At 37.4% G+C, this 14,434-nt stretch overlaps 3 protein-coding genes across 4 annotated transcripts; 2 read left to right on the top strand and 1 right to left on the bottom strand.

Moving 5' to 3' along the window:
• The first annotated feature begins 427 nt into the window (after positions 1-427).
• Positions 428-6,387, top strand: LOC148910961 (phospholipid phosphatase 1-like). Its single transcript, XM_031718745.2, has 6 exons — positions 428-775; positions 963-1,075; positions 2,729-2,929; positions 3,415-3,472; positions 4,298-4,474; positions 5,025-6,387. The coding sequence occupies exons 1-6, from the start codon at positions 545-547 to the stop codon at positions 5,142-5,144; spliced, it is 900 nt and encodes a 299-aa protein (XP_031574605.2). The 5' UTR covers positions 428-544; the 3' UTR covers positions 5,145-6,387.
• On the bottom strand, positions 5,142-14,215 carry LOC116308343 (protein PET100 homolog, mitochondrial). Of its 2 annotated transcripts, XM_031718748.2 has the most exons (5): positions 14,174-14,215; positions 13,859-13,945; positions 13,325-13,357; positions 12,565-12,663; positions 5,142-6,570 (listed from the first exon to the last, which is right to left on the bottom strand). In XM_031718748.2, exons 1-4 carry the CDS (start codon positions 14,204-14,206, stop codon positions 12,577-12,579), a joined length of 240 nt encoding a protein of 79 aa, XP_031574608.1. In that variant the 5' UTR covers positions 14,207-14,215; the 3' UTR covers positions 5,142-6,570; positions 12,565-12,576. The 2 variants fall into 2 exon arrangements, with proteins under 2 accessions (XP_031574608.1, XP_088886454.1); XM_089030328.1 differs by lacking the exon at positions 5,142-6,570 and having other exon boundaries at positions 12,597-12,736.
• Positions 6,869-11,145, top strand: LOC116308342 (phospholipid phosphatase 1). Its single transcript, XM_031718743.2, has 6 exons — positions 6,869-7,240; positions 7,683-7,795; positions 8,602-8,802; positions 9,165-9,222; positions 9,654-9,830; positions 10,997-11,145. The coding sequence occupies exons 1-6, from the start codon at positions 7,010-7,012 to the stop codon at positions 11,123-11,125; spliced, it is 909 nt and encodes a 302-aa protein (XP_031574603.1). The 5' UTR covers positions 6,869-7,009; the 3' UTR covers positions 11,126-11,145.
• Positions 14,216-14,434: the final 219 nt, after the last annotated feature.

The raw sequence follows: 14,434 nt of genomic DNA, 5'->3' as shown, positions 1-14,434 counted from the left end.
TGATGACGAAATTTATCGATTTCCAAGAAAAAGAATTCAGTTTCCCAGGGGGAAAAGACTCTATTGTTGACTCCTGTCATGGCTGCCATCACGTGACCGCGCTATCAAAGAAGAATAAATTCCCTTCAGCCTTTTTATGCTAATCAGTTTTTACATTTGTATTGCTGGTTTTCAACCATTCCCAAGAGAATTAAATAACAAAAGACACGACGGCCATGTTGGAGGATATAACAAAAGAATTCATTGACAATTCTTTTGTTAAGTTCCTTCAACATGGCCGCCGTGAAAACCATCAATAGAGAGTTTGAAAAGGATTGTATGATGAGTATGAAACGACGTCATTGTGGTTAGGGTCTGTCTACTGGGGCAACCAATGGTAAAATATATTCTGTTTAAGTACCTAATTAGCAATGCAAATTCAGATCGATCAAGTGAACACCTCACTAAATCTCTTAAAACTGGGCATAATGAACCTTAAAGGATTTCGGATAACCATGCCTATTAATTTCTAATAATCTGATAATACTTATTGGTATTTTACAACATGGCGTACTCTACGAGCTGTTTGTGTATTTCTATCGAAGTGCTGTGCCTTTTTGGAGTCATAATTCTACATGTTGTTTTGTACGAGCTTACAGTTCTTCGTAAAGGAGGCATCCAGCCGTTCAAACGAGGATTCTTCTGCAATGATCAAAGTATTATGAAACCCTTTAGAGAAGAAAGCACTTCTTTAGCAGGGACGTTTTCTGCTGGAGTCGTAGTAGCTCTAGTAGTGGTAAGACTTACTTTGTATATATGACTTCAGCGTTGTTTTGTTCTGAGCACAAGATGATTTCGTTTTCTCGTTAATAACTGCGACAGCTTGTTAAGAAAATGTCACAATAATTTCATAATAATGTTTAACAAATTCATCTTTATTTCTTTACAATACTTTGTATTTTTACGGTTTTTTTTCTTGATAGATTGTTATTCATGAAGTTGGAAATCACTTTACGAAACCCAAACTCACGCGCGAACCAATATTCAAGGAAAAGAAAGAATTCGGAAGAGCAAAGATTCCTACGTTTATCATCAGGTATTATTTATCATTTATTATTTTTGATAAATAGACAATAGTGGTTTATATCGGATATCGTTTAGTTTTTTACGCGAAGCAACTGGGATTTAATGTAGTTTTTAGATTTATTCCGCATTAGTGAAGCGATAAAAAAAAAAAAAAATTAAAAAGTAAGAACGTTGCCAAGCATGGCGATAATAATAAAATTATAGGTAAAAAAAAAAAAAAGAAGATAAAACTGAAAAAATGAAGCTTAACACTGATTTAGATTTTGATGAATTAGACACATTTTGCGTAAAACTCATTTAATGACAAAGAAGAAAAGATGACTTACTAATTATAAGCCATAAGGACCTTACGGAGTTCAGAACCCATATGAAAACAGTTTGATCACCGAACTATCTAAAAAATTTAGATAGAGCTAAAAAAATATATCGATATTTTATAAAAATTATAAGAAATTTTAAAATAAAACAAAATATAAACACTCTATATACTAATTATGGAAAGTGATAAAACACGTTAGAAAAAGAAGAAAACGTGTTAAGCTGTTTACCATACGCTCTTATCTCATTAAATCGTGAGGATCGGGAAAAAATAGAAAGACTGAAAAATTGTTGTCTGTTGGTTTTGTTGCTAGGATATACTTGATTTTTCTGTCTTAATCTAAATGAGTAATGCTTTTTTTATAGACATTATGTCAATTTTGATTCATTGAAACACGTAAAAAGTATATTTTCATCGTAAATATATGTGACTCTGTGTAGATAATTGAAGCTTGTAACTGCATTGGAAATTGTCTCTCTGGTTTTCCGACTATCGATGGGAATCGAAGTCGGAATGGGAGTCGGAAGAGTAATTAAAGCCAAAACAATGGGAAACTTCTTCAAGTTTCTGAATCCAAATCCAACTCCTTTCATTTTTTTGTTTTTTACTTTGCCATACAAGGTGGCTAACTGCGGATTCTGATTTCGTCGCAAGTGAAAACTAGGCTCAGTTGAGCGTTTTATATTAGCTTTATGATTAAAATATATACTTAAACTTTTTAGGGCGATTTTGCGTGATTATTTGGTAGCAAGGCTACGGTCAATCGGCGCGCATATTCTTATAATTGTTTCTAATATTTCAGAAATACCTATATCTTCTATACGATATTTCTAAATTCATGGTTCCGTGGCTTTGAGGTTTTATGTATAATTCATGCATTTTTTGGTTTAGTCATGCTTGTTGACTGTAAAAAAGTAGACTAAATAAATAAAAAAATATCAAAATGGCAGATTCGATGTTCATACTCTTACTCATTCTAAGTATGATGTTCCACCAGAGGACCTGCCGGGATACGAGAATAGACCTATTTACTGAAACAGTATATAATGCAAGTGGCTTATTGCTTTTTAGTTGTGCTTCTCAATGAAAAACGTAAAGTTATATATAAAGATACCCTGACAGCTGTGCAGTCCATAAATTTTAAAATAATTGCCCCCCTCGGCATCGGCAAAATGCCTAAATAAAAACAATAAAATGGCCGCCAAATTGGTAGCCTGAGTCACATCCGGAATTTTCTTCGTAAATACCGTCGGACTTATTCGAAAGAAAAGGCTACCGTATTGGTTTAATGTCTATTATATAAAAAAAACACGGAGGACTGACTTTGGCCGTTTTCATTCGCAGGATGTTGCATCGTATGGCTTTCTTTATCACAGGCATGGCAGCGGTCTTGGTATTCTGTGATGTTTTACAACTCCTTACTGGTCGATTGAGACCTCATTTTCTTGCCGTGTGCAAACCCAATGCAACCCTGTTCAACTGCAGTACTGGATATATTACAGCTGATGTCTGTACGGGTGACCCTCTGAAAATCAAGAACGCAAGGTATGAACATAGGTCTCTTTTTTTGCTACGGAAATGACAAGGCAGTTTTTCTATCAGATTTTCTATTCATTTTGGAAAACTGAGGTAATAGACCCCTTGCAGCACGTCGGAATGCAGCTCATTGTGGAGGACTAAACAATAGGTTCCAATAGGCCTTTTGCAGCAACAGGTTACGTGACCCTACCCCCCGTAAAAAGAGACGTTGTGTCAAAATGAACACCAGAAATGGAAAGAGCACGCTCAATATTAGTAAGAAGGCAAAGTTTTAGCTTATAATGTTGACTATAGCAGAAATGGCATTAAATATAAAACCGAATATTATTCTAAGGATTTGTATGGGAAAATGTGCTTGATGGCAAAAGCTTGCGATTCAGCTGATGAATATTTCGCACGAGACATCGGCGGTAATGATTTCAAGTGAAATCCAATCCAACCAATCCTTACCCTGACCGTGTTGCTTCACATTTTTCCATTTTTTCTTTCAGGCTTTCATTCCCTTCCATTCACACCGTTTCAACAGCCTACAGTCTGGTCTTCATTGCTGTAATTACGAATCTTTTTTTTCTTCAAATTTTACGTTATAAAAATGAAAATGGAGTCGCATTTCGATTAATATTAGCCATTACGAGGTTAAGGAAGAGAAGAAGACTGGATCGAGTTGGCATTTCAGTGCATTGTGGGGCTGTTTTATGGGACATATTTCCAAGATGGCGTCTATTTCGTCCCCTAAAACAGTCCCACAATGCACTGAAATGCCAACTCGATCCAGTCTTCTTCTCTTCCTTAACCTCGTAATGGCTAATAGCCCACCTCCGAGATATGCTTCGCTTGTCACGCACAAAGGTTTCAGTATGAGGCTACGTACTCAATTAATTTTATTCTTACTGCCTGTCACGAATGACTGAGCATTTAGCACGTCTTTTAGCATATCTCGGAGGTGGGCTATTGTCGTATCCCTACCAAAATCCCTGCAGTTTTTCAAAGCGAAAATAAGCGCACAGTTTTAAGGCACGATTTCAAGGAGCAATTTTCTCTGCAACTGTCTCGCAACAGCGTTGCGTCACAAGTTGCATGAGTGTGTACACCGTTGCAACGGAGACTCGTTCGTTGCCAAAAGTAGAAACGAATTCTACTTTTTGCGACTATTGCTGCAACTTGTCTCGCAACAGTTTTTTCAAATTGCGCTGTAGGTTACACGCTGCAATGCTTGATGCAACCAGTTGTGTCGCAACCGGGTTGCGACACAAGTTGCAATGAAAGTCGCTCCGTTTAAGTGTGCCTTTATGCTTATACTCGTGTTGCAAGTGAAAACCAGATGTTTAAAACGGCTGTAAATGTTTATCGGCTAACACCGACTTTATTTTTCAGATCTGCCTCCAAGCAATTGTCTATCTCAGAAAATTCAAAATGTTTAGATTCTTAATGCAAGTGAAGCTGTTTCTTCTCTCCATCGCAGTCGGTCTGTTACGGATTAAAGACTACTATCATCATTGGAGTGACGTGGTGGCTGGTGCTCTGATTGGAGCGTTCACTGCCTGGCTTGTGGTAAGCAACTGATGAGAGGAGTGTGGCTTACATGTACCATTTTCCCGCCAATACACGCGCGTACGCGTTTCATCGTTAGAGTTTCCCGCCATATTCTTAGGTCTAATAAACCTCGCTTCGTCAATGACTGGTGTCATCAGTCTCTCCGCTACTCCTTTTCACCCCTTGCCATCAGAAACGTTGCGACATCTACGGGTGACGTTTTTGGTCTTTGGCACAACGCGCAGTCTCTGGTCTGCTCGAAGTAGAGGCCCCGAGATCAATAGCAGTGCCCATGCACATGGCTTTAGAAACCTTTTTTTACCCAAAGGCATAAAACAACCTAGTACACAAAATGGCTGCCATGAAATCTAATCTGCTTTTCAAACTGAGCTGAACCTTTAAACTGAATGCTAGCGCAATAATGTGCATTTGCATGCAAAGGCCAGAATGCTCAGCAAACTTCGTAGAAATGCGTGTAACTGTCGTTGTACAGTGTTTGTGCTGCGCAGTGCACATGCACAGTGAGAACCACGTTTTCTCATCTTATACTATGCATTGCTTACTATAGGCAGTCAAAGCGATGAAGCTGTTTGAAGAACCAAAGGCCCAAACTCCAACTTATACATTGTTACCAGATGAAGACGTAAATAAACCGACAGAGAAAAGCAAAGAAGAACTCAATAAATAATAAATATTAGAGGTTTATAATAATAGATATCATGCAGTATTAGCATTAGCAGCTGGGCACTAGTTTAATTTGGAGAGTCTACTCTCGCTAAATAAGGTCATATTATTTTTACTAGTTCTAAAACTTTTTAACTTTGAGTGATTTTCATAACTAGTGAAACAAAGTTTAGCTATTAACTTCTATTAACGCATAATAATGTGTAATAGCAGTTATTAGCGAGACAATTAAAGTAGAGTGCAAACAATTAATCCGTTAAACATTAATTACTAAATAGTACAAAATAGTACTAGTTAAACAATAGAAAACAATGGAATTTGCATGAAATTGTGCTATTTAGTATTACTAAAGTATCACGGTTATATTGTTTGCACTCTATTCGGTGAAAGTTTATTTACTGTATTTTATTACTTTATTGTTTGAAGTCTAATGACCAATAACTTGTACTAGCTTGTATTAGAGTGATTTTCATATGACCGTGAAAGAAAATAGACCATTTAGTTTGTAATAGTTGATAAAGAACAAAAGAAAATCATTGGTTTAGAGTCTACTACTAACTATTAGTTTGCCTATTCTTTCACGGTCATATGAAAATCACTCTAAGAAAGAGTTCTATTGACGACTCTAAAAACTCCAGTGTATGCGGGCGTAGCCTCACTACTGAGGTCGGTAAACAAAAGCAGAAATCAGAATAACAAAACAAGCAACTCCTGGATTCGAGGCAAAGCCTGCATATACGCTAGAGTTTTAAGAGTCGTCAATATGAATCAAACCGGAGATCCCAAAGCCGTGAGTATGGCAAGTGCACTGTCCATAGTGGCTACGTCACCCACCTTGGTCCCTATCGCACAACAGACAGTTGTAGAGATGCTAAAGAAATCTGGATCTTCCTTGGTGTTGCAAGATGTATTGTATTCTGGGTTGGGTTATCGTATTGCAGGGTATTGTTTAGTTCCAAACTCATTGTTCTCAGCTATTGTTTTATTGTCTTCGTGGCTCAGATGCCCTGCAACACCAAGAAAGAACCAGGAATCTCGCTGAATCTTGGAAAATATTTAGAGAGTTGGACATTCCATTTTACTCTCCCATCTACCCACGTCCATTCTTTCATTTTCCTTATAAGTTACCATTATTATTATAGATTATTTACTAATATAATTTAAAATATAAGAGGGAAATTGTTACTGGCTAACAATGATATATAAATAATAAAAAATAATAATAATAAATGATAAATAACAATGAACATGTCTTGTTATTTTGTTTCCGCTTCATGACCCATAACAGCGCCTCGCCAAACCATCCAGATGGAAAATTATCCCTTGAATAAGTTAGCTTTCATTGGCGGTATATTAACTACAGGTATGTCACGGTCTGAGTAAAACCACTCTGTTATTTCAGTTGATACCAAACGTCCCTCGGTAAGGCTCTGCTGGATGACAAACAAATGTAAACATTACTTTGTTGCAATCGAAAGTATCTTATAAGGGAAAAAAGTATTTTTGAAAAGGTTTTGGATGCGACATTAGTAATCTATCAAAAGTTATTTAAAAGGAAGTCCGACTTTTTGTCAATCCATTATATTTAAAAAAATTATTATTGGAAACATTGCACGATCAACGGGAACTGTTTCTGAAACGTCGGTTCCCCTGCTAAATGTCTAGCCAAAAGCATAACTACCATTATGGAAATCAGCTACTTAGAAATGCAAATTATTTTATCATGATAAAAGAGCACAGCAAGTGAACACGACAACCCTCACTTTCGCTTCACTAGGTCCAATACGACAAACAGATCCAACATAATCTTTCTCTGATTATCTGTCATTTGCTAATAATGTAATAATAGTTATTAGTATATTTATCAACATGGCGTACCCCACCAGCTGTTTTTGTATTTCTATCGAAGTATTGTGCTTTTTTGGGGTGATAATTCTAGATGTTGTTCTATATGAGTTTACGGTTCTTAGTAAAGGAGGCATCCAGCCGTTCAAACGAGGATTCTTCTGCAATGATCAAAGTATTATGAAACCGTACAAGTCTCAAAGCCTTACTTTTGCTGGTCTTTTTTCTGCTGGAGTCGTTACATCTTTAGCAGTGGTAAGACATATCCTGGTTTATATTTGATTTTATAATATAATTGTAAATCTAAGTTGCTGTTTTATTACCGAAATAACTTCAAACTATGATAGCTACACATATGATTAATTGAATGTCCACAGACTATTAAAATTTATCAAAGTACTCTTCTGCCCTGGATAATATTTTCACCCCCTAATTGTATTTTTTAGTACAAATGGGCCAGATTTGAACGAGTAATTGCCTGATGATAGTGCTCAAGATTGAGGGGAAAAATTCCGATTTAAAAAGAATTAAAAATTATATTCCCAAGAAACATATAATGCAGTAGTACTAACAATACTTAGTTTTTCAAACGATTTTTCTTGGCCACTATACCGACTTCTGTTCGACCATTGACTCTTTTTCTCGTCAGTTTTGTTCATAAATCTATAACTTCCTAAAAAAAACTTTTTAACACCAGATTATCATCCACGAAGTTGGAAACCACTTTACCAAACCGAAGCACACACGAGAGCCAATATTCAAGGAAAAGAAACAGTTTGGAGTAGCAAAGATTCCTACGTTTATCATCAGGTATGCCATAATAAATATTTTAGGGAGAAAACGTGAAATTTCATGAAAGATTTGGTGTTACGCGGCTGAGATTTAAAAACTCTTTAGCGCTAGTGCTTTTAGCGAAAAAAAACCACTTATTTAGCAGATTAATTTATTGATATTTCGTAAATTATTTTTTCGTTTTTTCGGTGTAAAATAAGAAAGAATATAAGGGAGCCTTCATTTTTCAGCAGGGGGAGGGGGAGGTGGATCGGAGGAATCCAGGGGAGGGCCATTAAATTTCTACTCAGTCAAAACACAGGGACTACCGAATAATTACTTAGTTGAAAGGCAAGGGGGAAAAAATAGATAAAATTGTTGAGTTATGATCCCGTTTCTAGGATATCGGCTTAATTTGATGTGCGCCGACTTCAGTTCTCGTGTTAATGATTTTCAATTCACACCTTGGCAGAATGGTTATGCTTGACTTAGAGATGGCTGAGTAGACTGACCATATTCTAGTCGGTAAAAAAAGCCATTTCAAGATCCTCAGTGGATCATAGGAAGGACGGAAGGAAGGACGGAAGGAAGGAAGGAAGCAAGCAAGGAAGGAAGGAAGCAAGGAAGCAAGGAAGCAAGGAAGCAAGGAAGGAAGGAAGGAAGGAAGGAAGGAAGGAAGGAAGGGAGGGAGGGAAGGGAAGGGAACGAACGATGAAAAGAACAAAGAAAAGAAAGAATGAAGAAAAGAAATATCTTGTTTATCCATTCATTCTGATGACCGTTTAAATAATGTCAGATTCTCGTCGATACTAATTCTCTTGGTTTCCACTTGATTTCTATCCCAGGATGTTGCATCGTATGGCTCTCTTTATCACCGGGTTTTTAGCAATGCTGTTATTCTGTGATGCAGTACAACTCCTCACTGGTCGATTGAGACCTCATTTTCTTGCCGTGTGCAAACCCAACGCAACCCTGTTCAATTGCAGTACTGGATATATTACAGCTGATGTCTGTACGGGTGACCCTCTGAAGATCAAGTACGCAAGGTATACGCACATAATCTTTTTGGGAATACGACGGCTTTCTCAACTAAAAGCTACAAAGAGAACAGACAGGACACTAAAAATCTCATACGGCAAGATAGAAAGAAGTTTCTGTCGACTTTCGTGGAGAGAAAGCGACACAGTAGAACCGACTTCTATAAAACGGCCAAAGTCTATGGAGAAACCAGTTGTCTGGGTGCAATCGATGGTTTGATACTAATCTTATACCGATATTAAACAAGCAACCTCTATTAGCAGTTGAATGACAATTCAAAAGATTTCAGTCATCTTTTGCTTGTTTTTCTCCCTGACCAAATACAGGGATCTCCTAATTCTATTTAATGTTCTTTTTCCATTTCTTCCAGGCTTTCATTCCCTTCCATTCACACCGCTTCTACAGCTTACAGCTTGGTCTTCATCGCTGTATGTAAAAAAATTCTTCTAGTTGTCCATAAAATGCGTGAAAAATATGGCTGCATTGGGCTAATTGTAAACTGTAGCGACTCCAAGTTTGCTGTAGTACACATGCTTTACAAAAACAGCCCTTCCATTGCAACGTAGTCTCATCAGGAAGCTGTTTCTCGTATCGGTGGACCGATACGAAAATCCTCAGCTGAGGGGACTAATTGCAACGAAGAAACGCGCAAAATCTCACAATTTGTCGTCGCAACAAAATCAGTAGGGTTTTGGTAGACGTCAAATTCCAAGACTGTGGAATTTCCAAAAACAGAAAGTTTTGAATAACACATTCCTAAGGAATGTCATGGAAACACCCACATCAACCTGCTTGCCACCGAAACCTAACTATAGTCAAGTTATATAATTATAGAGTGACAAAATTTTACTTATTTTAGATCTGTCTCCAAGCAATTGTCTACCTCCGTACGCTCAAAATATTCAGACTGCTTTTACAAGCAGTGATGTTTCTTCTCGCCATCGCAGTCGGTCTGTCACGGATTAAAGACAATTATCATCATTGGAGTGACGTGGTGGCTGGTGCTTTGATTGGGACGTTCACTGCCTGGCTTGTGGTATGTAACGGTTTAAGTTCATTCTTTCCATCTCTAGCTCATTACAATGATCACCACGAAAATTACCATCAGCGTGCGCAATAAACCTCTTGCATGTGACGTCAAAGCAGCTCGATTTGTTGGGGTACATATTTCTTCTATCCTTACATGGAATTTTCATGTTGACTACATCTGTGGCAAAGCAAGCAAGAGACTCTATGTCGTACGGTTACTCAAACGCTCTGGTGTTGCATCGGCTGATCACAGTTCGATTTATTGTACCCTTGTGCGGCCTATCTTGGAATATATTTGCCAAGTTTGGCGCTTCTCTCTTTCCAACAAGCTAAAGTAGGACTTTTCGAAAAATTGCGCGCAACTGTTAGAATGCATATTAGCCGTGTAACTCCTCGTTGACTCCTCGGCTTCTTCTCCTAAAAGATGGAGGGAAGTGTCTTGAAGACCAGAAACGTTTTAGACTGAATGGAGTTCGCCCGTCTAATTTCGTGAAGATAGATGATAAGAAAGATGCATAGTAATGAAAAATAGGGAAATCAAAGCAGAATTTTCATTCTATAATCATTCATTTGCTAAGAATTGAAGTGCAGTTAAAGACATTCCTGCAAGTCGAGGAAAGTGAGTGGAGTCTAGGTGGACCAAAAATCAGCCTGGGGGGTGGGGGGTGGGGGGAGGGGGTGCTAGGGGGAGTGTAGCCATGCAGATTTTTTTTTGCACTTCTACTTGCAGGGGTAGATTGAGGATTTTTGAAAAGGGAGTGACTGTTTAGGGTACAAGAGTAAATGGTTTGAACCCAGGTGTTGAAGTTTGTGTGTGAAATGTGATCGTCCGGGTAAGATTAGTCTTGAGAAAGACTGTTGTTGGTGGTGACTGACGTTTTGACAACCTGAACAGAAGTCATCTTCAGAGTCCAGTGTGAAAATTAGACACATTCGATGGTATTTATACCTTGGTATTGTTATGTAAAGATGTGTAGGTGTTATCACAAGTCGCAGTCTTATTTGAGGTCGTGAATGAGTCTATCGTAAGGTGTTTAGGGTACTTTTCACCAATGCCACAGGAAACCCATCTCAAATAGAAGGAAATTAAATCTGAGAGCTTCAAGTTAACTGGGTAAGAGTTCATACCCCTGACTGACTTTTTCATTATTTCTTATTCTATGCTCGTTACAGGCAGTCAAAGCTATGCGGTTACTTGATGAGCCAAAGCCAAACCTTGATTACACGATGCTACCAATCAGTCATGATGAAGAAGAGACAACAGAGACAATAGAGAAGGATGTAAAAGACCTTGAGAAATAATAAATCATTAATGATACGTAGCATGAATTGCATTAATTATCTGATAACAGCAATATGATGTGTTTAATCATTCTCATTTTTACAAGGGTAGCACTTAATAGCCAGTGGCTAACAAACCTGTAGCCCTTCATTCCATGATCAAATTGGAATTTAGAAGTTGAATATCAAAGAGGATTTAAAAATCAACCACACCCTAAATCCATTGTTTGATGTAGGTTCTTAAATTCTTCGGAAAACTCAGATTCTTAAAGCCGGGGGCGGAATTGATATCAACAGGGGAGAACAGGGGCTGAATTATAAACCCGGGATAGGTTTTTAATTAAACGGATATATCGTAAGCACTCTATTTCCAAAAGAACAAAGCAACAGTAATCTACCTCTCTGTATTCAATATAATTTAGTATATCGTGTCTTACATACAGAAACAGAAACAATGGAATTTAGGGGCTTAGTTGATATTTTAAACCAGTTCAAATGCACAGGCTCGGTTTTGCATTAGAATTCAAGACCTCACTCTAGCGTTTGAACCTTTATGTAAAACCAGACAGCCTCAGGGGCGGATTTAGGAGTGGGGCCAATGGGGCCACGGCTCCCCCTTTTTAAGTCAGGTATTTTCTTGAAACTTGGCAAAATAAATTAATGTAATAAACTTCTTTGGGGCTTTGACAATAGACCTTTCCCATATTTGCTTGGATGAACACAAAGAGACTGAACTTGATTCTTTTATTTATTGAGTCCAACCTTGACTTGAAACCATTGTTTCGTGGTCAGTCAAGCGAATTTATATCTCAAAGAAGTGGCCAATCTCTACTCTTTCTCCACTGAGCAATTCCCTGATGGTAGCAATTATCAAATCACTGGACAAAATTAAGCTGGTTAATTAAAGCGATTTAATTTTGCTGGAAAAACAGCTGTAACGATTATTGGTTGTCTGAGTCAGAACCATGAATGCAGCCCCTTGTTTCAAAAGTACCTTCATCTGGCAGGTTTAGACTTCAAAGGTGCAGGTCTCAGTCATGTGGGGGGCAATGTTCCATTTTGCCGCCAATACACAGACGTATTGCATTTCATTTTTAGAGTTGCAGCCATATTCACACGTACAGTAAAACTTTTGGGGAGTGATTAGCAACATTATCAACATCATATAAGCAGAAGTATTGTCCTGTTCTTTCTGTGCCAGCACACCAATACTGTATTATGCCATTATGGAACATTTTTAAACACTGAGATGAAACCCAATAACATTTACTGTCCACATTAAGATGTATTTTCCATTTTCCCCTTTTTTCCTCAGTAGTGTTTCAGTAGGTATCATCAGAATCCTGCCATTTTTATCTCATTTAAGTGAACAACATAGATTCTTCCATGAATACCAGACCTGTTTTTCCTTTTGTTCAATATTATCTTCAGCCATTGTTAAAAAAATTCCACAACATTACCTGTGCTTGCATTTAGTTTTCTTCCATTTGTTCCTTTTTCTTTCTTTGAAGCATTATTTGTCTAGCAGCTCTAACATCATCTAATGTCGTGGGTGGTTTCTAGAAATATTACAAACCAAGGTTACTGCGGTATTCAATATTTCTGCGTCGAACTCAGTACTGTAGTGGTGAGCTGCAAAATGAAATTTGGACATTGGACAATGTCCAGTCAGAACTGTTACTCGTCCAGTCAAATTTTTACCTTGTATTGATATGTTGACCAGTAACATTGAGCCAGAAATGAGGCATGAATAAGCTAAAACTAATTTGGCCTGCGTTGACCTCTGACTGATCAGCCATCATTTTAAGCCCTGTGTCTTATTTAACAAACAGCTTTTTCTGTGCTTCGTTCAGTAGTAAAGCACACAGGAAGTGATGTAAGCATGAAAGAATGTAAGGAGAAGCACAAGCCATAGGCAAATGCATTTCACACTTCTTGAGTGTTTATGGCACTTCCTAAGTGCTTTATAACTGAGTAGAGCATGGAAAAAGCTGTTTTATTTGTTTTATTATATAGTTACTAACTTTTTTTGGTATTGAATTTATTTACGCAAAAAGAAAGATGGTCGCAGGATCTAGCAGCACTTCGTGCACATGGATGGTGTCAGCACTGTGCTCCACTCACTAATAAAGCACATTTTTGACTAATCAGCATGCACGTACAGTACTATCCTAGCTATATAATAAAAATAAATATCCCATAGTGTGTGTGGCTACTCACTGAAATTTGTTCATCAGGAGGATACACTTGTTGCTAAAAATAAAAAGAGGATTAATTATTATTGATTATTGCTATTCTACCATTACAAGTGGGTTATAAATGCATCTTAACCTCCATTCCTCCTTTCAGCCATCCATCTAAAGAATCGTGTAGAGCATAGTTTTCAGTTGGAGCAGCTAATCTGGGGATTTGGGGAATGCCCAAACCCCCCCCCCCCCCCCTCGTCTCCCTGGCCTCTGAATCTGGGCATCCGACTTTTTATCCCTCTACCATCTATGGTCTTCGTGAGCATTTAAGCTTTAGTTTTCACACTATATTTTTACTAGCTACAGTACAGCCCAAATGTATGTCATGGTAACGCGCGTGTAACACGCGAAATACCGCGTTGGCTGTGCTCTTATCACCTGCAATTTCAACTATTATTACTTATATCTGTAAACTATAGAGCACAATAAAGATTGATTGATTGATTGACTCCTTTAACGGAGTACACTCGTACTAGTGTAGTCATATTTCTAAATATTTATACGTTACCTTCTTGTTTGTTATAAAATCATCATAAATTTCCGGCAGATTGAAGTAATAGAAGAGAGCAACTGGGAAAAACACATAAACTGCTATCTGCAAATGACAGAAAATATGAACAAAATATTCTGAAAACGATGGATAATTTCCATTTCTTTTAGTTGAAGCAATATGTTACATAAGGCTTCGTAAATCAGATCCTAGATATACTTTCGTTAAATAAAGAAAAAAAAGAAAAAATAGTTAACATATTGTTTATCTTTAAGTTAATACATAACATCCAATAATTATCCAATTTTGCAACAAACTGGAAGTTTTTTTTACCCTGAAAAGTTCGATCTTCGATCCGGTCGCCATCTTGAAAATTTGCACATTCACACAGGAAGCCCAAACTACAATGACAGGTTCAAAATATTCTTTAAAACAAATTCTCAAAGAAAAACATTTTAAAGGTATTGAACGGTGTGTTTGTGTTTTATTTTTCTTACTTTATTATTTAAGTTGTGATTTATTTCGTAATAAATTTTCTATAAGTTATTTATTCCTTGCGAATTGAGCGCGAAGTTGGTCTACCTGTGGACTAAA

The sequence above is a fragment of the Actinia tenebrosa genome, unplaced genomic scaffold (genome assembly GCF_029948245.1).
Source record: "Actinia tenebrosa isolate PJP-AT-01 unplaced genomic scaffold, QUT_ActTen_1.0 PGA_scaffold15__27_contigs__length_11533743, whole genome shotgun sequence".
Classification (NCBI taxonomy): Eukaryota; Metazoa; Cnidaria; class Anthozoa; order Actiniaria; family Actiniidae; genus Actinia; species Actinia tenebrosa.
Note: the sequence above shows the minus strand (reverse complement) of the source record. Positions and strands in the feature narration are given on the sequence as shown.

What these genes read in the sequence shown, in the direction of transcription:
- LOC116308343 (XM_031718748.2), bottom strand. Translation starts at nt 14,206, where the DNA reads ATGGCGACCGGATCGAAGATCGAACTTTTCAGG. An exon ending in CGAAGATCGAACTTTTCAGG is followed by an intron (nt 13,946 to 14,173) that starts GTAAAAAAAACT and finishes TGTCATTTGCAG; the next exon opens with ATAGCAGTTTATGTGTTTTT. An exon ending in CTCCTGATGAACAAATTTCA is followed by an intron (nt 12,664 to 13,324) that starts GTGAGTAGCCAC and finishes TAATATTTCTAG; the next exon opens with AAACCACCCACGACATTAGA.
- LOC116308342 (XM_031718743.2), top strand. Translation starts at nt 7,010, where the DNA reads ATGGCGTACCCCACCAGCTGTTTTTGTATTTCTATCGAAGTATTGTGC. An exon ending in ACAGCTTGGTCTTCATCGCT is followed by an intron (nt 9,223 to 9,653) that starts GTATGTAAAAAA and finishes TACTTATTTTAG; the next exon opens with ATCTGTCTCCAAGCAATTGT. An exon ending in CGTTCACTGCCTGGCTTGTG is followed by an intron (nt 9,831 to 10,996) that starts GTATGTAACGGT and finishes TGCTCGTTACAG; the next exon opens with GCAGTCAAAGCTATGCGGTT.
- LOC148910961 (XM_031718745.2), top strand. Translation starts at nt 545, where the DNA reads ATGGCGTACTCTACGAGCTGTTTGTGTATTTCTATCGAAGTGCTGTGC. An exon ending in TCGTAGTAGCTCTAGTAGTG is followed by an intron (nt 776 to 962) that starts GTAAGACTTACT and finishes TTTTCTTGATAG; the next exon opens with ATTGTTATTCATGAAGTTGG. An exon ending in CTGAAAATCAAGAACGCAAG is followed by an intron (nt 2,930 to 3,414) that starts GTATGAACATAG and finishes TTTTTCTTTCAG; the next exon opens with GCTTTCATTCCCTTCCATTC.